At 50.9% G+C, this 26,534-nt stretch overlaps 1 protein-coding gene across 1 annotated transcript in view; it reads left to right on the top strand.

The window, feature by feature from the left end:
* cfap100 (cilia and flagella associated protein 100) overlaps positions 1 to 24,731 on the top strand; it is a 74,228-nt gene extending 49,497 nt beyond the window's left edge. The window contains exons 10-16 of the mRNA XM_078210034.1: positions 4,586 to 4,670; positions 6,373 to 6,427; positions 8,914 to 9,065; positions 11,539 to 11,674; positions 12,516 to 12,718; positions 23,964 to 24,057; positions 24,325 to 24,731. Of these exons, the coding sequence (XP_078066160.1) occupies positions 4,586 to 4,670; positions 6,373 to 6,427; positions 8,914 to 9,065; positions 11,539 to 11,674; positions 12,516 to 12,718; positions 23,964 to 24,057; positions 24,325 to 24,441 (842 nt within the window). The 3' untranslated portion in view covers positions 24,442 to 24,731. The remainder of the gene's footprint in view (positions 1 to 4,585; positions 4,671 to 6,372; positions 6,428 to 8,913; positions 9,066 to 11,538; positions 11,675 to 12,515; positions 12,719 to 23,963; positions 24,058 to 24,324) is intronic.
* Positions 24,732 to 26,534: the final 1,803 nt, after the last annotated feature.

Below are 26,534 nucleotides of genomic sequence, written 5' to 3'. Positions count from 1 at the left end.
GGCTCCTGACACAGACACCAGGGCTCCTGACACAGACACCAGGGCTCCTGACAGAGACACCAGAGCTCCTGACACAGACACCAGGGCTCCTGACAGAGACACCAGAGCTCCTGACACAGACACCAGGGCTCCTGACAGAGACACCAGGGCTCCTGACAGAGACACCAGGGCTCCTGACAGAGACACCAGGGCTCCTGACAGAGACACCAGAGCTCCTGACAGAGATACCAGGGCTCCTGACAGAGACACCAGGGCTCCTGACGCAGACACCAGGGCTCCTGACAGGGACACCAGGGCTCCTGACACAGACACCAGGGCTCCTGACACAGACACCAGGGCTCCTGACACAGACACCAGGGCTCCTGACAGGGACACCAGGGCTCCTGACAGAGACACCAGAGCTCCTGACAGGGACACCAGGGCTCCTGACAGGGACACCAGGGCTCCTGACAGAGACACCAGAGCTCCTGACAGGGACACCAGAGCTCCTGACAGGGACACCAGAGCTCCTGACACAGACACCAGGGCTCCTGACACAGACACCAGGGCTCCTGACACAGACACCAGAGCTCCTGACAGAGACACCAGGGCTCCTGACAGGGACACCAGAGCTCCTGACACAGACACCAGGGCTCCTGACAGAGACACCAGGGCTCCTGACAGGGACACCAGAGCTCCTGACACAGACACCAGGGCTCCTGACAGAGACACCAGGGCTCCTGACACAGACACCAGGGCTCCTGACAGAGACACCAGGGCTCCTGACACAGACACCAGGGCTCCTGACACAGACACCAGGGCTCCTGACAGAGACACCAGGGCTCCTGACAGAGACACCAGGGCTCCTGACAGGGACACCAGAGCTCCTGACACAGACACCAGGGCTCCTGACAGAGACACCAGGGCTCCTGACAGGGACACCAGAGCTCCTGACACAGACACCAGAGCTCCTGACAGAGACACCAGGGCTCCTGACAGAGACACCAGAGCTCCTGACACAGACACCAGAGCTCCTGACAGAGACACCAGGGCTCCTGACAGAGACACCAGGGCTCCTGACAGAGACACCAGGGCTCCTGACAGGGACACCAGAGCTCCTGACACAGACACCAGGGCTCCTGACAGAGACACCAGGGCTCCTGACAGGGACACCAGAGCTCCTGACACAGACACCAGGGCTCCTGACAGAGACACCAGGGCTCCTGACAGGGACACCAGAGCTCCTGACACAGACACCAGAGCTCCTGACAGGGACACCAGGGCTCCTGACACAGACACCAGGGCTCCTGACACAGACACCAGGGCTCCTGACAGAGACACCAGGGCTCCTGACACAGACACCAGAGCTCCTGACAGGGACACCAGAGCTCCTGACACAGACACCAGGGCTCCTGACAGAGACACCAGGGCTCCTGACACAGACACCAGGGCTCCTGACAGAGACACCAGGGCTCCTGACACAGACACCAGAGCTCCTGACAGAGACACCAGGGCTCCTGACAGAGACACCAGGGCTCCTGACAGAGACACCAGGGCTCCTGACACAGACACCAGAGCTCCTGACAGGGACACCAGAGCTCCTGACACAGACACCAGGGCTCCTGACAGAGACACCAGGGCTCCTGACACAGACACCAGGGCTCCTGACAGAGACACCAGGGCTCCTGACAGAGACACCAGGGCTCCTGACAGAGACACCAGAGCTCCTGACAGGGACACCAGGGCTCCTGACACAGACACCAGGGCTCCTGACAGAGACACCAGGGCTCCTGACAGAGACACCAGAGCTCCTGACAGAGACACCAGAGCTCCTGACAGAGACACCAGGGCTCCTGACAGGGACACCAGAGCTCCTGACAGAGACACCAGGGCTCCTGACAGAGACACCAGGGCTCCTGACAGAGACACCAGAGCTCCTGACAGAGACACCAGAGCTCCTGACACAGACACCAGGGCTCCTGACAGAGACACCAGGGCTCCTGACAGGGACACCAGAGCTCCTGACAGAGACACCAGAGCTCCTGACACAGACACCAGGGCTCCTGACAGGGACACCAGAGCTCCTGACAGAGACACCAGAGCTCCTGACACAGACACCAGGGCTCCTGACAGAGACACCAGGGCTCCTGACAGAGACACCAGAGCTCCTGACAGGGACACCAGAGCTCCTGACAGAGACACCAGGGCTCCTGACAGGGACACCAGAGCTCCTGACAGAGACACCAGGGCTCCTGACAGAGACACCAGGGCTCCTGACAGAGACACCAGAGCTCCTGACAGAGACACCAGGGCTCCTGACAGAGACACCAGGGCTCCTGACAGGGACACCAGAGCTCCTGACAGAGACACCAGAGCTCCTGACACAGACACCAGGGCTCCTGACAGAGACACCAGAGCTCCTGACAGAGACACCAGGGCTCCTGACAGAGACACCAGGACTCCTGACAGAGACACCAGGGCTCCTGACAGAGACACCAGGGCTCCTGACAGAGACACCAGAGCTCCTGACAGAGACACCAGGGCTCCTGACAGAGACACCAGGGCTCCTGACAGAGACACCAGGGCTCCTGACAGAGACACCAGGGCTCCTGACAGGGACACCAGGGCTCCTGACAGAGACACCAGGGCTCCTGACAGAGACACCAGGGCTCCTGACAGAGACACCAGGACTCCTGACAGAGACACCAGAGCTCCTGACAGAGACACCAGGGCTCCTGACAGAGACACCAGGGCTCCTGACAGGGACACCAGGGCTCCTGACAGGGACACCAGAGCTCCTGACACAGACACCAGGGCTCCTGACAGAGACACCAGGGCTCCTGACAGAGACACCAGGGCTCCTGACAGAGACACCAGGGCTCCTGACAGGGACACCAGGGCTCCTGACAGAGACACCAGGGCTCCTGACAGAGACACCAGGGCTCCTGACACAGACACCAGGGCTCCTGACACAGACACCAGAGCTCCTGACACAGACACCAGGGCTCCTGACAGAGACACCAGGGCTCCTGACAGAGACACCAGGGCTCCTGACAGAGACACCAGGGCTCCTGACACAGACACCAGGGCTCCTGACAGAGACACCAGGGCTCCTGACACAGACACCAGGGCTCCTGACAGAGACACCAGGGCTCCTGACAGAGACACCAGGGCTCCTGACAGGGACACCAGAGCTCCTGACACAGACACCAGGGCTCCTGACAGGGACACCGGAGCTCCTGACACAGACACCAGGGCTCCTGACAGAGACACCAGGGCTCCTGACAGGGACACCAGAGCTCCTGACACAGACACCAGGGCTCCTGACAGAGACACCAGGGCTCCTGACACAGACACCAGGGCTCCTGACAGGGACACCAGGGCTCCTGACAGAGACACCAGGGCTCCTGACAGAGACACCAGGGCTCCTGACAGAGACACCAGAGCTCCTGACACAGACACCAGGGCTCCTGACACAGACACCAGGGCTCCTGACAGAGACACCAGGGCTCCTGACAGAGACACCAGGGCTCCTGACAGAGACACCAGGGCTCCTGACAGAGACACCAGAGCTCCTGACACAGACACCAGGGCTCCTGACAGAGACACCAGGGCTCCTGACAGAGACACCAGGGCTCCTGACAGGGACACCAGGGCTCCTGACAGAGACACCAGGGCTCCTGACAGAGACACCAGGGCTCCTGACACAGACACCAGGGCTCCTGACAGAGACACCAGGGCTCCTGACAGAGACACCAGAGCTCCTGACAGAGACACCAGAGCTCCTGACAGAGACACCAGAGCTCCTGACAGAGACACCAGGGCTCCTGACAGAGACACCAGGGCTCCTGACAGGGACACCAGGGCTCCTGACAGGGACACCAGGGCTCCTGACAGAGACACCAGGGCTCCTGACAGAGACACCAGGGCTCCTGACAGAGACACCAGGGCTCCTGACAGAGACACCAGGGCTCCTGACACAGACACCAGGGCTCCTGACAGAGACACCAGAGCTCCTGACACAGACACCAGGGCTCCTGACAGAGACACCAGAGCTCCTGACTCAGACACCAGGGCTCCTGACACAGACACCAGTCCATCAGCTGACTGAAGGCTCCCTGCTCACTTTTCCTGAGAGCAGGTTTTTTTTTGAAGTTCCAGATTTATTTAAACTAAATTCCGATTTTCAAATTGCCGGGATTGAGTTTTGTTCTGGCGTTCTGCAAATCTCTCACCTCACTGAATTGTAAAAGATCCAGGCAAGGCCAAGGGTAGGCGCAAGAGGATAGAGGTTAGCAGGGCCAAGGAAATGCACTGAGCCAGAGGCCCTGCCTCTGTTTGTCAGCTGCTGAACTCGATGGCCAACTGTGATGGCTTCCAGAGTCAAATAACCAGACGTAAGCTGTGGGAAATGGTCATTGGCTTAAGCTGCCTCTGAACCAATATAGTGAGAGACAGGGAGCATTTATTTGTGTTTGTTGGGCTGAATGGCCACCCTGTGCTGTATGTATTGAATTCTCGAGGGTGAGTTTTCAATGTATTTTCCACTTTGTTCCCCCCCCCCCCCACCCCCCCCCCCACCGCCCCCCCCCCCCCCCCCCCTCAGGGCATGGCAGCAAGACAAGCATCCAATCCAGTCAAGAAATTCGAGTTATAAAGTTGGGAGTAAAGTCCAGCTCCGACCGGAGGAAGTGAGTCTCTTTTCTGAATTGATAACATTGACGGAGGGAGACACAGGAACCCGGGAATTAGGAGCAGGAATCGGCAAATCCAGCCCTTCGAGCCTGATCCACCGTTCAATCAGATCGTGGCTGATCTCTCCCTGGTCTCAAATCCACCTCCCCACCTGTTCCCCACGTCCCCTTAACCCTTTTTTATTAGAAATATATCCATCTCCTTCTTGAAACCATTCAATGATTCAGACTCCCCCGCGGGATGGGGCAGCGAGTTCCACAAATTCACCACCCTCTGCGAGAAGTAGTTCCTCCTCATCTCAGTTTTAAATCTCCCGCCTCTCAGCCTATACCCTGTGACCTCTTGTTCTAGATTGCCCCACACGGGGAAGCATTTGGTCTACATTCACTTTATCAATTCCTTTTAGTATTTTATATCCCTCGATCAGATCCTCTCTCGTCCTTCCAGGCTCCAGCGAGTACAAACCCAAACTGTTTAATCCCGCCTCATCCGTTAACCCTTTCATCCCCGGAATCGATCTGGTGAATACAAGACACAAGCTGAAATGTTGCTGCCTGGTTTCAGCTGAATTTTACAAAGAGGAAACAGACTGGAGGGTGGGGAGCTTGGGCTGGTGGGCAGGAGGCAAAGGGGTAAAGGGTGTGGCTGGGATCAGCAGTGAGGATCCCTCGGGGTCAATGCGGCATCCGCAGGGGGCAGTGCACACGGCCGAATATTTCAAATATGGGTATCAGAGTGAGAAATGAGGAGAATAAAAGCTGCAGCAATGCGACACTGCCTGGGGAACTGCAGCAATGCAGCACTCCTTGGGGAACTGCAGCAATGCAGCACTCCTTGGGGAACTGCAGCAATGTGGCACTCCTTGGGGAACTGCAGCAATGTGGCACTCCTTGGGGAACTGCAGCAATGCGGCACTGCCTGGGGAACTGCAGCAATGTGGCACTCCTTGGGGAACTGCAGCAATGCGGCACTGCCTGGGGAACTGCAGCAATGCAGCACTCCTTGGGGAACTGCAGCGATGCGGCACTGCCTGGGGAACTGCAGCAATGCGGCACTGCCTGGGGAACTGCAGCAATGCAGCACTCCTTGGGGAACTGCAGCAATGTGGCACTCCCTGGGGAACTGCAGCGATGCGGCACTGCCTGGGGAACTGCAGCAATGCAGCACTCCTTGGGGAACTGCAGCAATGCGGCACTGCCTGGGGAACTGCAGCAATGCAGCACTCCTTGGGGAACTGCAGCAATGCGGCACTGCCTGGGGAACTGCAGCGATGCGGCACTGCCTGGGGAACTGCAGCAATGCGGCACTGCCTGGAGAACTGCAGCAATGCAGCACTCCTTGGGGAACTGCAGCAATGCAGCACTCCTTGGGGAACTGCAGCAATGCAGCACTCCTTGGGGAACTGCAGCAATGCAGCACTCCTTGGGGAACTGCAGCAATGCGGCACTGCCTGGGGAACTGCAGTTGATTATCAGGCTGGATTCTGGATTGGAGAGCTCAGGTTGAAGAGCCAGGAGCTCTGTCCATGGAGCCAGAGTGGGCGCGGATGTTAAAGGTGTGGATCTCGGAGGGATGAGCGGGTGTTTGTTGGAGTTTGCTGAGGGGAATGGAGAGTGGAGGGGGAGGTGGGGCCTTTGCAGATTCTGCAGCCTGCTGGTGGCTTCTTTGTTAACCGTTTGTGTCCTGTTTCCTCTGAAGGAGTGCTGCTGTCCCTCAATCAAGACATGATCTGGAGTGGTCTGACAGTGACGAGGTTTGTAACACGGACGATTCCCACAGCCGTGAAGAGGCTCCGAACTCCCATTCTGCTACTGAGATCTGCCTGTCTGATTGGCCAAGAGTTGATCAGTCGTTGCATCTGATTGGATGCTAGCTGTGCCAACCTTCTCAGGTGTTCTGTGATTGGCAGCAGCGACCCTGGCTGATGTTTCGATTCGTTCTCTAAAGAATGAGGCTGATCTCAATTCATAATTTTGTGCAGCACAGAAGGAGGTCATTCGGCCCATTGCGCGCGGTGCTAGCTCTCTCAAAGAGATGTCCAGTTACTCCCACTCCGCTGCTCTCTCCCCGTGGCCCAGCACACGTCTCCAGTGTCCGTTCAGACAGCCCCTTCCCGATCACAACCACTTGGTCCATGAAGCAACTTTCTTCACTGACCAAAGAAATGATTGTTCCTGAGGAGAAATATTCGCTTGCTGCGATGGTTCGGATCTGGATTGTGCTGCCTGAGTGAGTGGTGGAGGAAGCTTCAGTCTTGGCTTTCAATAGAGAACTGAATCATAATCTGCCGAGGAAAGAGGTGCAGGGTTACAGGGCAACAGGCGCAGGAATGGGATTAGGTCAATGGTTCTTGCAGAGAGCTGACACGGACACGATGGGCCGAATGGCTGCCTCCTGGGCTGTAACCATTCATCTCACCTCTGGCTCTTTTGCAAAGTGTCTTCAGGCCGTGTCCCTCTTGCCACCAAGACTCCCACCCCCAGAAACCCGGGTGTACTTGAGGCAGAAAGGGATAAACATACACGGTGATAGATGAGGAAGAACGTGAGGAGGGTTCAGTGGGTCAGGTTGTCCAGCAATGGATGGACCGAGTAGCCTGTTACAGTCGATATGATTGTTGATAATTACAGTTCCATAGACAATGACTCTCGCATAGCTACCAATTCCAGCAACGACAAGACAAACAGGACGAGGGCAGAGAGAGGGACAAAGAGAGGGGGGGACAGAGAGAGGGACATAGAGAGAGAGGGACATAAAGAGGGAGAGACATAGAGAGAGAGAGACGCAAAGAGGGGGGGAACAGAGGGGCAGGGGCAGACAGAGAGAGACGGAGAGAGAGAGACAAAGGGGGGGCAGAGAGAGAGAGAGGGACATAGAAAGAAAGAGAGACATAGAGAGAGACGCACACAAAGAGGGGGTGGGGCAGAGAGAGGTGGGGGCAGACAGAGAGAGAGAGAGACAGAGAAAGGAGGAGAGAGAGAGACGGGGGGAACAGAGAGTGAGAGAAGGACGGCAGAGGGAGAGAGAAAAAGAGAGGGGGACGGCGGAGAGAGAGAGAGCGAGCAATGGTGGAGAGAGAGAGAGGGGACAGAGAGGGGAAGAACAGAGAGAGAGAGAGAGAGGGGGGGGAATAGAGAGAAAGAGCGAGGGGAGGAAGAGACAGAGAGAGAGAGAGGGAGGGAGGGACGACAGAGAGAGAAACGACAGAGAGGGAGGAGGTGGAGGAACAGGTAGAGAGAGGAAAGAAGATAAGAAATAGGAGCAGGAGTAGGCCATCTGGCCCTTCAAGCCTGCCCCGCCATTCAACAAGATCATGGCTGATCTGAAGCGAATCAGTTCCACTTACCCGCCTGCTCCCCATATCCCCTAATTCCCTTACCGATCAGAAAACTATCTACCCGTGATTTAAACATATTCAACGAGGAAGCCTCCACCACTTCAATGGGCAGAGAATTCCAGAGATTCACTACCCTCTGAGAGAAGAAGTTCCCCCTCAGCTCTGTTCTGAACCGGCCCCCCCTTATTTTGAGGCTGTGCCCTCTAGTTCTGGTTTCCCTTCTAAGTGGAAAGAATCTCTCCACCTCTACCCTATCCAGCCCCTTCATTATCTTATATGTCTCTATAAGATCACCCCTCATCCTTCTAAATTCCAACGAGTACAGACCCAATCTGTTCAATCTCTCCTCATAAGCTACACCCCTCATCTCCGGTATCAACCTGGTGAACCTTCTCTGCACTCCTTCCAAGGCCAATATATCCTTTCGCAAATAAGGGGACCAAAACTGCACACAGGAAGGACAGAGGGAGAGGGGGGAACAGAGAGAGAGGGGGGAGGGACAGAAAGAGGGAGGGAGAGAGGGAAGGTCAGAGAGAGAGAAGCAGCACCTGTGGTAAGAGAAACACAGTTAATGTTTCAGGTTGATTATCTTTCATCAGAACAATCCCTACCTCCCTTGAGAAGGAGCTGGTGAACTGCCTTCTCGAATCGCTGCACTTCGTGTGGTGTAGGTACACCCACAGTGCTGTTAGGGAGGGAGTTCCAGGATTTTGATTTGATAGAAGGTCATTGAGCAGAAACATTGACTGTCTATTTCTGCCTGAGCTGCTGTGTGTTTCCAGCAGGTTTGTGTTTGTATCTCAGTTTTAGGTTTGTCCTGTGAGAAATGCTGTCTTGTTCAGTTGCTGCCTTTGACTCGGTGAGTTTGCGTTCCCTGTGTGCTTGTGTTTGATGTTCTGCAGGATCAGGAACTTTACTTCACCGACCCCAAGCAACTCCTGGATATCTACACGGAGCTGGAGGAACAGAACTTGTCGCTGATCCTAAACTCGCAGGAGACTGAGGAGGCTGTGGAGGAAATTAAACAGGCCATGGCCACTGCACAGCATAAGATGTAAGCAGTTCAGTCAGTCAGTCTACATCAGACACTCAGTCCCTGTTGTAGAACAGAGGAACCAAAGAAAGTGCAAGACTTTGGTGCGAATTGTCTGGAGACCTCTAGCTGATAGGATGGGAGCATTCTTCTCAAGGCCAGTATTTGATGTAGGCATCCCTGACTAGGCCAGTAATTGTCCCTCATCCCTAATTACCCTTGAGAAGGGGGTGGTCACTGCAGCCCCTGTCGTGTAGGTACACCCACTGTGCTGTTAGGATTTTGACCCAGCGACAGTGAAGGAACAAAGGCAAGGTTTAAATAGCAGAACCATAACCACGGAGACAGGAGAGGTATGTTGCTAAAACAGAGCTTCTATTCACAACCTGAATTGGACAAACAGGAAGATACAAAACCGCCTGGGTCCAGAAGTTAGCAAATTTGATGAGTTTTCTGGAACTTTGTTCTTAAACCTAAAGGGGCAGTCCTCACCAGATTTACAACCAAAGTTATTCAGCATGGATTCCAAAAGGGAAAAGTTGCTTGACCAGACTAACAGAGTAGACATTGATAATGCAGTAAATGTAACGTTTCAGGACTTTCCTAAGGTCTTTGGTAAAGTGCATCGTGACATAAGGTTGGAGAATGTGCAGCTCGGGGCCGCGTGGCAGAATGGTTTGCCAACTGGCTTCAAGACAGAAAAACACAGAGGCAGAGCAGAGGGCTGTTGTTCAGAGCGACAGGAGGTGGGAAGTGATGTCCACAAGGATCAGTGCTGGGATCTCTGCTCTTCCTAATTTACATACACAATCTGGAATCAAAACACAATCTCAAAGTCTGAGGATGACACCAAACCGAGAGGATAGTCAATACTGAGAGAGATTGCAACAAATCACAAGAGGACATGAATAAAGTTTGGCTCAAGAACAGCTTCTTCCCTGCTGCTGTCAGACTTTTGAATGGACCTACCTTGCATTAAGTTGATCTTTCCCTACACCCTAGCTATGACTGTAACACTACATTCTGCACCCTCTCATTTCCTTCTCTATGAACGGTATGCTTTGTCTGTATAGCACGCAAGAAACAATACTTTTCACTGTATGTTAATACACGTGACAATAATAAATCAATATGTTTACAGAATGGGCAAATAAACTGACAAAGTTCCACACAGATAAAAGTTGAAATCGCACTAAATAGCACGGTTTGACTGGAAGAATAAGACGGTCATTTATTACTCGGAAGGTGTGAGTCTGGGGCGGGGGGGGTGGGGGGGGTATGGGCGTTGAAGAACAAAGGGATCCCGGAGAGCAATGGCACCAATCACTACTCCAGAGGTTAGCAAGGCCGCAAGTAAACTAACCGAGCACTGGGTTTGTTTTCTGGGAGGAATAGAACTGAAGAGGATGGAGGCAATGCTAAACCTGTATCCAACCTTTGATTAGCCCGGAGTACCGTGTGCTGGTCACCATATTATAAACCAGATACAGAGGCACTGGCCAGGATACAGAGAACATTTACAGGGATGTTATCAGAAACGTGTGGGTTTACAAACCAGGAAAAGATTGACAGGCTGGGTCTCTCTTTTAAAAAGGAAGGCTGAGGGGTGAGGTTTATAACATTCTGAAAGGTTTTGATGGACTGGAGAGAATGTTTCCTCCTGTGGGGAAGAGCAGAACTCAAGGCCGTCAATATCGGATAATCACCAAGAAATCCAATAGGAAATTCAGGAATGATTTCTTTACCCAGTGAGTGGTGGGAATGTGGAACTCACTCTCACAGGCAGTGGTTGAAGCCAATATTGGAAGCTGCATAAACACACAGGGGAGAAGGGAATAGAGGGTTACGATGAGGCATAAATCAGCTAGATAGTCAATATCTTCCCAAAGATAGGGGAGTCTAAAACTAGAGGGCATAGGTTTAAGGTGAGAGGGGAGAGATACAAAAGGGGCAATTCTTTCACACAGAGGGTGGTGAGTGTCTGGAACAAGCTGCCAGAGGTAGTAGTAGAGGCGGGTACAATTTTGTCTTTTAAAAAGCATTTCGACAGTTACATGGGTAAGATGAGTATAGAGGGATATGGGCTAAATGCGGGCAATTGGGCTTAGCTTAGTGGTTTAAAAAAAAGGGCGGCATGGACAAGTTGGGCCGAAGGGCCTGTTTCCATGCTGTAAACCTCAATGAGGAAAGGTGGGAGAATGCTCAAGTGGAGCATAGATTGGATGGGCCAAATGGCCTGTTCTGATGTCATTTGTTCAATGTGATGCTCTGAAATGAGATGACGGAAGAGGTGTGAAGTACACACGGCCTCCTCCTGCCTCCATCCAAACAAATAACAAGCAGCTCAGCATCTCCCAGTGACTGCAATCCCAAACCTTCCTGGTCCCACAGCAGGCACAGACTCTGCCGAGAGTTTATTTAATTATTTGGGTAATTAATTCTATTATTTGATGGTGGGGTTGTAACCAGTGTTTTCACCCTTTGTGTTTGACAGGAACTGCGAGACTGACTTCTTAAAGCAGCAGCTGAACATGCTGAATGAAGCTGTAGCCAAGGAGGAGAGTCGGGCTGCTGAACTCGAACTCAAAGCTAAAATGTTCTCATTCAGCCAGAGTACGATCGAGGATCAGGTATCAGCAGCTTCCCTGTCAGCTTTCCAGGGTACAGTTATCCGGAAATCCCCTGCCTTAAACCCCCATCCCATCCCACCATCTTAAACCTGATAGAATCTTCTCCACTTGCCTGGATGGGTGCAGCTCCAACAACACTCAAGAAGCTCGACACCATCCAGGACAAAGCTGGAGTGGCATCACATCCACCCCCTTCAACATTCACTCCATCACCGGCACACAGCGACAGCAGTGTGTACCGTCCGCCACATGCACTGCAGTAACTCAGGCTTCCTCAGACAGGACCTTCCAAACCCACAATCTCCATCGTCTCGATGGACAAGGGCAGCAGAAAGACACTACCTGCAAGTTCCCTCACAGTTGCCCACCATCCTGACTTGTTAACAATATCACGGTTCCTCCACTACCCTTAGTCTCAGATTAAGGGGTCAGCAATAAGGAAGGCGATCAGGAGAAGTGTCATCACTCAGGATTGTGAATGTGTGAAATTCTCAATCTAGAGGATTGTGATGCTCAGTCGATGAGGACATCCAAGACTGAGATCGATAAATTATTGGACACTGAGAGAATCTAAAGGGATGGCGGAGGAAAGGGCAGGAAGGTGGGATAGAGGGAGAAAATCAGTCTGGAATTCTCCAACCTCGCCGGTGGCTGGGATTCTCCGATCCCGCTGCGGTGAGCACCAAATTCTTCATCCTCGCTTGCAGCAGTGGTGTGGTGGACAAGGCTGGAGAATCCTGTCCTTCATCCCGCTCAATGGCAGAGCGGACCTGAGAGTTTGTCTGTTTTTCTCCTGTTTGTCTGTTACATTCTTGACCCTTGCAGTTTATTTCCCTCCCAGGATAAAATGCTGGAATCTCTCGACCAGAAGGTGGGAGAGGTTTACCGAGCCTGCATCGGTGAGAATGAGGCCAACATGAGCACTCTACAGATGCTGACCAGTATCGAGAACTACCTGGAAGACCTGTTTGAGAATCTCGAGAAACTTCCTCGGGAGAAGGTGGAATTAGCCCAAAGGAACAAAGAGAAGGAGAGAAGATTGAGGTAGAGACGGTTCAGCAGAGATTGTAGTTGATAATGTACAAACCACCTGGTAAAACATCCGTTAGCAGGAAACTTATAAAGTTATGTGGGAATGTAAGTTGTGAGGAGGATACAAAGACACAGTAAAAAGATTGTCTCTGTATGGAAGGGAGGGTCTACTTGCCTTAGCAAGGGTTCAGTGAAGGCTCATTTGCTGATCCCTGGGATTAAAGGTTTGTTCTCTGTGATTGAGCAGAAAGGACCTGCGTTGCCCAGAGTTTGGAAGCACGAGATGTGACCTTCCTGAGACATTCAGGGTTCCACAGGTTGATTCTAAGATGTTTCCCCGGTTGGAGAATCTGAAAGTAGCAGCCTGAATTTGATTTGATTTATTATTGTCACGTGTATTAACATACAGCGAAAAGTATTGTTTCTTGCGCGCTATACAGACAAAGCATACTGTTCATAGAGAAGGAAACGAGAGAGTGCAGAATGTAGCGTTAGTCATAGCCAGGATGTAGAGAAAGATCAACTTAATGCAAGATAGGTCCATTCAAAAGTCTGATGGAGCAGGGAAGAAGCTGTTCTTGAGTCGGTTGGTATGTGATCTCAGACTTTTGTATCTTTTTCCCGAGTGAAGAAGGTGGAAGAGAGAATGTCCGGGATGCGTGGGGTCCTTAATTATGCTGGCTGATTTGCCGAGGCAGCGGGAAGTGTAGACAGAGTCAATGGATGGGAGGTTGGTTTGCGTGATGGACTGGGTTTCATTCACGACCCTTTGTAGTTCCTTGCGGTCTTGGGCAGAGCAGGAGCCCCAGACCAAGCTGTGATACAACCAGAAAGAATGCTTTCTATGGTGCATCTGTAAAGGTTGTAGCTGACATGCCAAATTTCCTTATATGAGGCTTATATGAGCCCCGTTTGTGTGTTGTTTTCACCTGCTGCAATCACAAGACCAGGAGGCACTAAGGCCGCAAAGCCAAGTCAGCTACGGATTTATGGACCGGAATTCTCCCCCAAAAATTCCAAGTGTCAAATTCGTGTGAAAATTGGAGGACATCACCCTGGTTTCTCAGTGTGTTTCCCAAAATGGATCTCCCACACTCTGCACGGCAGAGTGAGATTCTCATTAAAAACCGGGGGGGCGGGGCTATTCCTGCTGAAGAGGCTGAAATTGGCGCGATGAGCGGGACCCCGCGCACGTCTCTGGGAGATCGCTAAAAAACCTCCTAGCACTGAGATCGTTGACCTCAACTCCCCACAGACATCACTGTCCTTTCCACTCTCCCCCCACCTCCCCTCCGCCCCCCCCCCCCCCCCCGCCCAAAGGCATCACTGGCCTCCCCATGCCCTAGTGACCTGGACATCACTGGCCTCTCACCACCCCCCCCTCCCCTGCCCCACAGCCCCACAGACGTCACTGGCCTCCCCATCCCTCCCTCCTCCCCGCCCCCACCACCCCTTCACACAGACTGGCCTCACTGCTGCCTTGCACACAAATCGCGCTGTGCAGCCATTCCCACCCCCTGCCTACGGGCTTCCCCCTTGTGGAGGGAGGGCCTTGAGCACCGCACCCCCTGGACACATTACCTTGTTGAATGAGAGCCAATCAGCACCCCGAGAGGCAGAAGCCAGCTGGTGGCTGACCCTCGATTGAAAGCAGGTTCCCTTTACGTTTCTCACGAGGGATTTTTACTAATGGGCCCATGATTGGCACAAACTGACAGCAGCTGGACTCCCCGAACAATGATGTGGAGATGCCGGCGTTGGACTGGGGTGAACACAGTAAGAGTTTTAACAACACCAGGTTAAAGTCCAACAGGTTTATTTGGAAGCAAATGCCATTTGCTTTCGGAGCGTTGCTCCTTCGTCAGATGGAGTGGAAATCTGAGAGCAGATTTCCACTCCATCTGACGAAGGAGCAGCGCTCCGAAAGCTAATGGCATTTGCTTCCAAATAAACCTGTTGGACTTTAACCTGGTGTTGTTAAAACTCCCCTAACAGGCCAGAGCTGTCTGTAAGCTACAATAATGGACACACAGCCAGTCACGCCAGGAAGATGGCTGGAAAGAAACCAGTTCTGAGGTTTTGCCAGGCTGACCAGGCCCGCCTGCTGGGCACAGTGGCAGAGAGGCGCCAGCTGCTATTCCACACTCAGGGCCGTCGCACAAGGGGTCGCGCCGCAAAGGCATTGTGGGAGGAGGTGGCAGCTACAGTTAATGCCAGCACCTTGACACCTGGGTCCGGGGAACAGAGTCAGAAGAAACTGAACGACCTTCTTCGGGCAGCAAGGGTGAGTGTGCATCCCATTCTGGAACCTGCACATGTGCTGGACTAACAATGTCAAACCCATGCTCAGACACCTGAAGGGCATCAACAGCAGCCCCCGCCAATCCCAAAAACTGCATCCAACCCCTTACCTCAGGCACACATTCCACCCCGTATATTTCAGTATATCCGTGCTTACAATCCCCCTTATTTCCCCACAGGAGAAAAGCACACACAGCGAGGGCACAGACTGGAGGTGGGGTGCCTGAGCTACGGTGCCCGAGGGTCTGTGAGCAGTGTGCCCTGGAACTGGCAGGGGGAGAATCCACACCTAGAATGGTGACCACCAGCCAGGTCTGTGTCCGACATGCAAGCGAGCATCAGCTTAACCCACTCCCTAAATAAAACCAAATCACTGCGGATGCTGGAATCTGAAACCAAAAGAGAAAATGCTGGAAAATCTCAGCGGGTCTGGCAGCATCTGTAAGGAGAGAAAAGAGCTGACGTTTCGAGTCCAGATGACCCTTTGTCAAAGCTTCTTACAGATGCTGCCAGACCTGCTGGAATTTTCATTTTCTCTTTTGTTAACCCTCTTCCTAAATCTTCTTTGAAGTGAGATGCTGCACGAGCTGCTTCCTCAATGTGTGTTCTTTGTTACAGCCCTGGACCCTGATGCACCAGGCCCTTCGGGTGTCGGGGAACCCTCCACCACCCCCGCCCCCCCTCATGAGGAAACTCCCCAGGACACCACGGACGACTCCTCGGAGAGAGGCCCTGAAGAATCCTCTGAGGACAGCACCAGTGAATCGGCACAGGCATCAACCACACAACCCACCAACACAGAGACTATCACCACGGTGGGGCATGTTAGTGCTGAGGCTTCTGGGTCACTTACTGATGAGCACATCACAGACACCGATGCACATCGGGTGGAGGCTGGCACATCCGAGGGCTCGGGCACACGGAGCTCTGCTGGATGCGAGGATTCAGCTGGCCCCAAGCCAGATGCTGGGCCTTGGGGTTCATTCATCCCAAGGCTGGTGGAGATGCATCAGGAAACCCAGGGGGTTGTGGAAGGGTTGTCAGCGACCATGCTGCGATTGCAAGGCTGTTTAGGGGAGTCAAACAGAGGTTGCAGGAGGTGGTGCCGACACAGCGTGAGACCCAGGCCAACACTGCAAGGGTGGCGACCGCATTGGAAAGCCTGGCTCAGCGGTCTGTCCTCACGGGTGACAGGGTCCAGACCATCCCGGAGACAAAATGGGCCCCGGGCAAGGGTGTTGCAAGCATCCAGGAGGCACAGCGTTCTGTGGCCATGGGTATCGGGCATGTGGGAGACACTGCTGGCCATGGCTGTGAGTCTCGACAACTTAGCCCAGGCTCAGAGAGCTACTGCTGAGGGATCACAGATCATGGGGCAGATGCATCTGGACCTCCTGGACTGGCAGAGCCTGGTGACGCCGGAGCTTCTGGAGCTCAGTCCAGCTACCCTGGCGTCCCATGGAGTGTCCCCGGAGCCACTGGCACCCCGAGAGAGGAGGAAGGGCTGGAGCCCATGCTGGGGCCTTCCACACAGGAGACTCCGGACATCCCGAGACCGTCCGATTCCCCCCTTCCTCACAGTGGGGCATCTGAGAGAGCAGCCTGGCCAGCCCTCTGTTAAGGGCCCCACACCACAGGGCCAGGGCACAGAACCTGAAGCTCTCCAGGAAGCTCCCCACAGCGAGCAGCAGATCCCCAGGCCTGGCCTGCAACCTCCACGGCACTCCAGGGCTGCAGCTCATCAAACCTACCTCCTTACTCCTGTTCAACGCTGCCACACTAACTCCCGACTTTTATATACCGAGTGTAAACCGCGCCACAGTGACATCACGCCAGAGAGGTGGGAGACACCAACGAGGGTGGAGATGGTTGTTGCGGACTTGCTGATCGGCTGGTGAGGTATGTAAACGCATGCACATATCCGTTACGCTGATTTTCAGTGTGGTTTCGTCGGCGCCAATAAACTTGTCTGGGAGACGCTATTGGGGTGGGAACGCTCGCGTGAATCCCGCGAATCGGCCAACACGACAATCTCCTGGCTCGCTGCACTAATAAAGCAGCGCAGTGGGTTGGGAGAATCGCCCCCATGAAGAGTGCAGGTGGGGAGAGATGTCATTGTGTGAAGACTCTGTCAATTGCAATCTGGGGAACACACTGTGCATCCTCTGGTTAATTCCTGGTCCATGTTGAGGTGGCTGTCCGTTGACAGTACAGTTACATTGTGGTTATGTTACTGGATTAGTAATTCCGGAGCTTGGACTAATGATCTGGAAACTAGTTTAAATCCTGCCATGGTAACTGAGGAATTTCAATTTAATGAATAAATCTGGAATAACAATGGTGATCACGGAACCCATCTGATTCACTAATATCCGTTAGGGAAGGAAATCTGCTGCACCTTTAAGAAATGTCTTTGGGTCATGTTTCTTGTGCAGGATGTTTTAGCAGTTTTATTATCGGTGCATCCGACAGCCCTGTTGTTACTGCAGCAGCGTAATTGGTCCAAATTTCTCGAATGTTTGTTTTAATCTGGCCTAATGCTGATGATGTTTTAGTGTTTTGCCCTGGGATTTTACAGTAATATCATGCGACTGGGCGGAACTCGGCTCTGTTGCGTTTTGGGAATTGTGGAAGAAAAAGCTCCGTGTTTCTGAAATCTGGAGACTGGGATCTCCCAGAAACAATGTTTATTTCCCTGATGTTCTGCTGTTTGAGGATATATCCTTTCTGGTAGTTACTGAATAGGATTCAGAAGACAGGTGTCTTTCTGTATCTATCCAAAGGGGTTTAAAGGCTGGAAATCCAGTGTGAACATCTGTTTTTTGTGCTAATTAGTTCAGAAGCAGGATTTATGTCAATGGGGATGTTGCTTAAATTGGAACTATAGAGCTGGATAGCTGATAAGAATTATACTTTGTCACATTTAAGTATTTTAATTGGTAAAAGTTTTGCTAATTCCTTTTCTTATATTCTAACTCCTAAGACCAGAAGACATAGGAGCAGAATGAGGCCACTCGGCCCATCGAGTCTGCTGCGCCATTCAATCATGGCTGATATTTTTCTCACCCCCATTCTCCTGCCTTTTCCCCATAACCCCTGATCCCCTTATTAATCAAGAACCTATCTATCTCTGTCTTAAAGACACTCAATGAGTTGGCCTCCACAGCCTTCTGCGGCAAAGAGTTCCACAGATTTACCACTCTCTGGCTGAATAAATTCCTCCTTATCTCTACTTTAAAGGATCGTCCCTTTAGCCTGAGGTTATGCCCTCTGGTTCTAGTTTTTCCTACTAGTGGAAACATCCTCTCCATGTCCATTCTGTCCAGGCCTCGCAGTATCCTGTAAGTTTCAATAAGAAATAAAGGTGGCACGGTAGCACAGTGGTTAGCACTGCTGCTTCACAGCTCCAGGGACCTGGGTTCGATTCCCGGCTTGGGTCACTGTCTGTGTGGAGTTTGCACGTTCTCCTCGTGTCTGCGTGGGTTTCCTCCAGGTGCTCCGGTTTCCTCCCACAGTCCAAAGATGTGCGGGTTAGGTTGATTGGCCATGCTAAAATTGTCCCTTAGTGTCCTGAGATGTGTAGGTTAGAGGGATTAGTGGGTAAAATATGTAGGGATATGGGAGTAGGGCCTGGGTGGGATTGTGGTCGGTGCAGACTCGATGGGCCGAATGGCCTCTTTCTGTACTGTAGGGATTCTATTCTATGATTCAAAGATCCCCTGTTCGGACAAAGCTCGGCACAACATCAAGGGCCGAAGGGCCTGTACTGTTCTATGTTATCCTTCTAAACTCCCAACGAGTACAGACCCAGAGTCTTCAACCATTCCTCATACGACAAGCTCTTCATTCCAGGGATCATTCTTGTGAACGTCCTCTGGACCCTTTCCAAGGCTAGCACATCATTCCTTAGATATGGGGCCCAAAATTGTTCACAATATTCCAAATGGGGTCTGACCAGAGCCTTATTCAGCTCAGAAGTCCATCCCTGCTCTTGTATTCCAGCCCTCTCGACATGAATGCTAACATTGCATTTGCCTTCCTGTCAACTGAACCTGCATGTTAATGTTAAGAGAATCCTGAACAAGGATTCCCAAGACCCTTTGTGTTTCTGATTTCCCAGGCATTTCCCCATTTAGAAAATAGTCTATGCCTCCATTCCTCCTTCCAAAGTGCACAATCTCACACTTTTCCACATTGTATTCCATCTGCCGTTTCTTTGCCCAGTCTCCGAACCTGTCCAAGTCCTTCTGCAGCCCCCCTGCTTCCTCAATACTACCTGTCCCTCTACATATCTTTGGATCATCTGCAAACTTAGCAACAGTGCCTTCAGTTCCTTCTTCCGAATCATTAATGTATACTGTGAAAAGTTGTGGTCCCAGCATCGACCACAACTGGTTTTGTGAAGGATAGGTCGTGCCTCACAAACCTTGAGTTCTTTGAGAAGGTGACCAAAGAGGTGGATGAGGGTAAAGCGGTTGATGTGGTGTATATGGATTTCAGCAAAGCGTTTGATAAGGTTCCCCATGGTAAGCTTTTGCAGAAAATACGGACACATGGGATTGAGGGTGATATAGTGGTTTGGATCAGGAATTGGCTAGCTGTAAGAAAACAAAGGGTGGTGGTTGATGGGAAATATTCATCCTGGAGTTCAGTTACTAGTGGTGTACCGCAAGGATCGGTTTTGGGGCCACTGCTGTTTGTCATTTTTATGAATGACCTGGATGAGGGCGTGGAAGGATGGATTAGTAAATTTGCGGATGACACTAAAGTCGGTGGAGTTGTAGACAGTGCGGAGGGAAGTGGCAGGTTACAAAGGGACATAGATAAGCTGCAGAGTTGGGCTGAGAGGTGGCAAATGGAGTTTAATGCGGAAAAGTGTGAGGTGATTCACTTTGGAAGGAGTAACAGGAATACAGAGTACTGGGCTAATGGTAAGATACTTGGTAGCGTGGATGAACAGAGGGATCTGGGTGTCCATGTGCATAGATCCCTAAAAGTTGGCACCCGGGTTGTTAAGAAGGCGTACGGTGTGTTAGCTTTTATTGGTAGAGGGATTGAGTTTTGGAGCCAGGAGGTCATGCTGCAACTGTACAAAACTCTGGTGCGGCCGCATTTGGAGTATTGCGTACAGTTCTGGTCGCCGTATTATAGGAAAGATGTGGAAGTGTTGGAAAGGGTGCAGAGGAGATTTACCAGGATGTTGCCTGGTACGGTGGAAAAATCGTATCAGGAAAGGCTGAGGGGTTTGAGGTTGTTTTCATTCGAGAGGTTAAAAGGTGACTTAATAGAGGCATACAAGATGATCAGAGGATTAGATAGGGTGGATAGTGAGAGCCTTTTTCCTCGGATGGTGATGTCTCGCACGAGGGGACATAGCTTTAAATTGAGGGGTGAGAGATATAGGACAGATGTTAGAGGTAGGTTCTTTACTCAGAGAGTAGTAAGGGCGTGGAATGCCCTGCCTGCAGCAGTAGTGGACTCGTCAACATTAAGAGCATTCAAATGGTTATTGGATAAACATATGGATGATATTGGAATAGTGTAGATTAGAGGGGCTTTAGATTGGTTCCACTGGTCGGCGCAACATCAAGGGCCGAAGGGCCTGTACTGCGCTGTAATGTTCTATGTTCTATGACCCCTGAGGCACACCACTAGTCACCAGCTGCCATCCTGAAAAAGACCCCTTTATCCCCTCTCTGCCTTCTGCCAGTCAGCCAATCCTCTATCCATGCCAGGATCTTACCATTAACACCATGGGCTCTTAACTTATTTAACAGTCTCCTATGTGGCACCTTGTCAAAGGCTTTCTGGAAATCTAAATAAATCACGTCCACTGGTTCTCCTTTATCTAACTTCCTTGTTACCTCCTCAAAGAACTCTGACAGATTTGTCAGACATGACCTCCCCTTGACAAAGCCGTGCTGACTCAGTCCTACTTTATCATGCACTTCCAAGTACTCGGCGATCTCATCTTTAATAATGGACTCAAAAGTCTTGCCAATGACCGAAGTCAGGCTAACCGGCCTATAATTTCCCATCTGCTGCCTCCCTCCCTTCTTAAACAGTGGTGTTACATTCACTACTTTCCAGTCCTCTGGAACCCTCCCTGCCTCCAGTGATTCCTGAAAGATCACCACCAATGCCTCCACAATTTCCTCAGCTATCTCTTTTAGAACCCTGGGGTGTAGTCCATCCGGTCCAGGTGATTTATCCACCTTCAGACCTTTCAGTTTCCCCAGAACCTTCTCCTTAGTGATGGCCACTACACTCACCTGTGCCCCCTGACTCTCCTGGAGCTCTGGTATCCCACTGGTCTCTTCCACCGTGAAGACTGATGCAAAGTAACTATTCAGTTCCTCTGCCATTTCTTTGTTTCCTATTATTACTTCTCCAGCCCCATTTTCCAGGGGTCTGATGTCTATTTTTGCCTCTCTCTTACCTTTTATATATTGAAACAAACTCTTCCTATCTTCTTTTATATTACTAGCTAGCTAACACTCATATTTTATCTTCTCCCCCCTCATTGCTTTCTTTTTAATTGTCCTCTGCTCGCTTTTAAAGGCTTCCCAATCCTCTGGCTTCCCACTAATCCTCGCCACTTTGTCTGCTTTTTCTTTTGTTTTTATGCTGTCCTTGACTTCCCTCGTCAGCCATGGATGCCTCGTCCTCCCCTTAGCATGTTTCCTCCTCCCTGGGATGAATTTCTGTCGTGCCTCCCGAATAACTCGGCCTTTTGGCTAAGATCAAGTGTAGTATGGTCGGCAGCCCATGGTCGGCCGCGCTTGGTTGAGGTCATTAGGTTACACTGAGGCTTCATATGTTTCATATGAAGCAATTTTTAAAAGCGGCATCTCGGCCTTTTGGCTAAGATGCAAATGAGCTCAAGTCTTGGAGGAGGAACCTCCCCCTTCTCCAATCAGCTTGGCTCATGTAGATCAGGCCCAGGACAGGGTGGTTTGGTTGCTCGCCCTGTCTTGTCAGCCTGGATCTGAAATGTCTCAACTTGTTGAGACTCTGAATTGGATTTGATTTGATTGAATTGGAAAAGTATTTTAAAAAACGCTCAAAAACTCCTGCCATTACTGTTCCACTGTCTTCCCTGCTCGGCTCCCTTTCCAATCAACTCTGGCCAGCTCCTCCCTCATGTCTTTGTAGTTACCTTTATTAAATTGTAATACCGTTACATCTGATTCCAGCTTCTCCCTCTCAAACTGCAGGGTAAATTCTATCATATTGTGGTCACTGCTCCCTAAGGGTTCCTTCACCTTAAGTTCCCTAATCAAGTCTGCCTCATCACACATCACCAAATCCAGAATTGCCTATTCCCTAGTAGGCTCTGTCACAAGCTGCTCCAAAAAACCATCTCTTAGACATTCCACAAATTCCTTTTCTTGGGATCCACTATCTGCCTGATTTTCCCAATCCGCCTGCATATTGAAGTCCCCCATGATTATTGTGATATTGCCTTTTTATCTGTCTTTTCTATCTCCTGATTTATTTTCTGCCCCACATCCTGACTACTGCAAGGGCGCCTGTACATAACTCCCATCAGGGGTCTTTTTATCTTTGCGATTCCTCAACTCTACCCACAGAGATTCTATGGCTTCTGATCCTATATCGCTTCTTGCTATCATTTTAACTTTATTTCTTACGAACAATGCAACCCCGCGCCCTTTGCCGATCTGCCTGTCCTTCCGATAGGACACATGTCCTTGGATATTTAGATCCCAGCCCTGATCCCCTTGCAGCCACGTCTCTGTGATACCCACATCGTTCCGGCCAATTTCAATGTGCGCAACAAGCTCATTGACCTTGTTCCGTACACTGCACGCATTTAGGTCCAACACCCTCAGTCCCGCATTGACCACCTGCCGTCTCATACTTGTCACCTTTTTTTGCTCTGCCTGAGGTTAGATTCCTGCCACCTTCTATAATCTCTGTTCTATTACATGGTCTGAAAACTTCATTAACCTCTCCTGAGCCCTCAGCTCCTTTAACTATTTTAATGTCCTCATCATTAACCTGCACTTCTACCCTTTCCTTTAACTTTGATTTTCTAATTCCCCTTACAACTGAACCCCCCCCACCCCCTACTTAGTTTAAAGCCCTATCTACAGCCCTGGTTATATTATTCGCCAGGATTCTGGTCCCAGTACGACTCAGATGAAGACCATCCAATCGGAACAGGTCTCCTCTTCCCCAATACTGGTGCCAAAGTCCCATGAATTCAAACCCATTCCTCCCACACCAATCACTGAGCCACGCATTTACCTCCTTTATCTTATTGACCCTGTGCCAATTAGCTCGTGGCTCAGGTAGTAATCCAGAGATTATTACCTTTTTGTTTTTGCTTTTTAACTTCGCTCCGAGCTGTTCATTATCCCTTAGCAGAACCTTTGTTCCTGTTCTACCTATGTCATTGGTACCTACGTGGACCACGACAACTGGGTCTTTACCCTCCCACTCCAAGTTCCTCTTCAGCCCAGGTGAGATATCCCGAACCCGAGCACCAGGCAGGCAACACAACCTTCGGGACTCTCGATCCTGGTCAGAGAAGTGTCGATGCCCCAAACTACACTCTCCCCAATTACAACTACATTTCTTTTCTCTCCCCTCACTTGAACGGCTCCCTGCACCACGGTGCCGTGGTCAGTTTGCTCATCCTCTCTGCAGTCCCCATTCCCGTCCACACAGGGAGCACGAATCTCGAACCTGTTGGACAAGTTCAGGGACTGAGGCTCCTGCAACCCTACCTCCTGGATCCCTCTACCTGCCTCACTCAGCCACACCCTCCTGTCTCTAAAAGCTTCCTCATGGGTCAACAGACTCATATCTGGAGCAAAAGACCTTCTGCTCACCCGAATGCCAAAATCACAAACAGTTGGCATCTGAGCTAACTTCATAAAATACCCTGGAGTTCCTGATCTGATCTTTAATACTGCCTCTTGTACCACAGGGTAAGGGAGGAGCGACTAATGGAAGAGAAACTTCATCAGGAGGAGCGAATGCACCGAGCTATTCTCAGATCACAGGCTGAGCACCAGAAAAAGGTATGACTCACAGTCGCAGTCCCCACGCTAAACTGTACTGAGCTCATCTTAATCCTTGCTCCCCCTTTAACACAACATCAAGTGAGGTTGTCCTTCAATCCTGTTGGCACTGGGAGTGGCATCCAAGCATTTGTGCTCCAGTTTGAACCCAGATCTTCAAACTGAGAGATACAGATATCTCTGCAGACCACAGGCACTGAGTGGCAGTGCGGGGCCGGGTGAAGTCTTTGTGAACTCTCTGACACTAATTTCTGCTCATCTTTGCAGACCGTGAGGCGACTCGTGTATCGATCAAAGCCGCCTTTAATGAAGGAGCTGGAGAAGAAAAACCAAATCACCACCGACAAGGAGAAGGAGGAGACAGAGTATTATTTTAGTTATTAAATGTACAATGTGTGAAGGAGCGAAACGCAGGTGCACAGATATTGTGATGTTAAAATGTTCTGCTCCCATTACTGAATCGCACGCTTGGCCAAGGCCAATTGCGATTGTTTGTTTCAAGCAGTTATCAATGACTTGTTTCCTTCCAAACTAACCCAGCCCAGCAGGAAGCTGTGGCCGTGTCCAACCCAAACAGTTTGGAGCAGTTTGAGTTGTCTTGTTTAGATTGCAGTGTAATTTGTATTCACAGATAATGAATTATTTGAAATAAATATGATGATTTGCTGTCCTCTTTCCTGATGTGATCGGAGTTTGTGCTGAGGAGTCAGAGAACATTCATTTCAAAACAGGTTAAGACAACAGATCAAGACCAGATTACCAACTCGACGGCAGTAACCTGCTGTGCCACTCACCTAAAAGACACCAACTCCTGACATTGTTCCACTGGCGAAAGGTTTGGGTGGGCGTAGACATCACTGTAACACATAGAAAATCAATTTGCCAGCAACCCTTGATCCCAGTTCCCATTCTGTGATGTCACTGAGATTTTATACACTTTTAAATAGAACAACTGATTAGTACACATTAAACAGGGTGACAGTCCCTTTAACAGAACAAAGGAAACTTCAAACCAAAGTATTGTTCCTGGGGGTTGTTGATGCAGCCACCAGTCACTGATGGCTGGGAACTCACTGGTGGACACTGCCTGCCCCCTCCCCAGCCGTGAACAGAGCTACAGAGAGGCACACAGTTAAGACAACCTGCTCGACTGCCTGGACTTGTTGATGGCCCCTTGGACAGGCCCCGGGGAGATCCTCCCCCCCCACCCCTCCCCCTGCACTAAGGTAATAAAATAAAACCAGGCCAATAACCCATCAGTGATAGGGAAATTATTTGAAAAAATTGAGGGACAGAATTCTCAACTTGGAGAGGCAAGAATTAATCAAGGATAGTCAGCGTGGCTTTGTCGGGAGATTGTCTAACAAATTTAATTGAGTTTTTCAAGGTGGTGACTAGGTGTGTAGATGAGGGCAGTGCAGTTGATATAGTCGACATGGTAAAGCTTTCGACAAGATCCAGGGCAATTTGGCAAATTGGATCCAAAATTGGCTTAGTGGCAGGAGGCAGAGGGTGAAGGTCGAAGCTCATTTTTGTGACTGGAAGCCTGTGTCCAGTGCTTGATTTTATGGTTCTCTTCATCCCGTCGTCTTCCCTCTTACCCACCCCACCAGAAGAAAAGCTTTTTATCTACTCCCATCAATTCCTTCCAGTCTTCTCATGGGAACTCACGATATTATTGGTTTTCCTGGAATGTCTGGGGACCAAGTGTAGTGTGTCGCAGATTCGCAGATAACACTAAGATGAGTCGCAGAGCAAAGTGTGCAGAGGATGCTGAAGGTCTGCAAAGGGATATAGTCTAAATGAGTGGGCAAGGGTCTGGCAGTTGGAATATAATATTGATAAATGTGAGGTCATCCATTTTGATAGGAATAACAAAATGGACTATTATTTAAATGGTAAAAAAATTGCAGCATGCTGCTGTGCAGTGGGACCTGGATGTCCTTGTGCAGGAATCTCAAAACAGTAAAGGAATTAAGGGTTATGGTGAGCGGGCGGGTAAGTGGAGCTGAGTCCACGAAACAATCAGCCATGATCTTATTGAGTGGCGGAGCAGGCCCGAGGAGCCAGATGGCCTACTCCTAGTTCTTATTATCCTCTTTCTCGACTGTTGTTCAACAGGACTTCCTGATCAAATTATTCATCAGCCTGCCATTTCCTAATTGCCATTTGCAACATTACCTGAATCTGCCCACCTCAGCCGGTGTTGGACTGGGGTAAGCACAGTAAGAAGTCTCACAACACCAGGTTAAAGTCCAACAGGTTTATCTGGAATCACGAGCTTTCGGAGCGCCGCTCCTTCATCAGGTGAGTGGAGGTTAGTTCACTAGTTAGTGGAGCAGTGCTCCAAAAGCTCGTGATTCCAAATAAACCTGTTGGATTTAACCTGTTGTGAGATTACTTACTAGAATCTTAGTAACTGTGCCACGTTTCTCCTTTGTAACCAATCATTGAATTTAGTCATATTTTGATCACCA

The sequence above is a fragment of the Mustelus asterias genome, chromosome 3 (genome assembly GCF_964213995.1).
Source record: "Mustelus asterias chromosome 3, sMusAst1.hap1.1, whole genome shotgun sequence".
Lineage (NCBI taxonomy): Eukaryota > Metazoa > Chordata > Chondrichthyes > Carcharhiniformes > Triakidae > Mustelus > Mustelus asterias.
The sequence above is the reverse complement of the archived record's forward strand: the minus strand, read 5'-3'. Positions and strand labels throughout refer to the sequence as shown.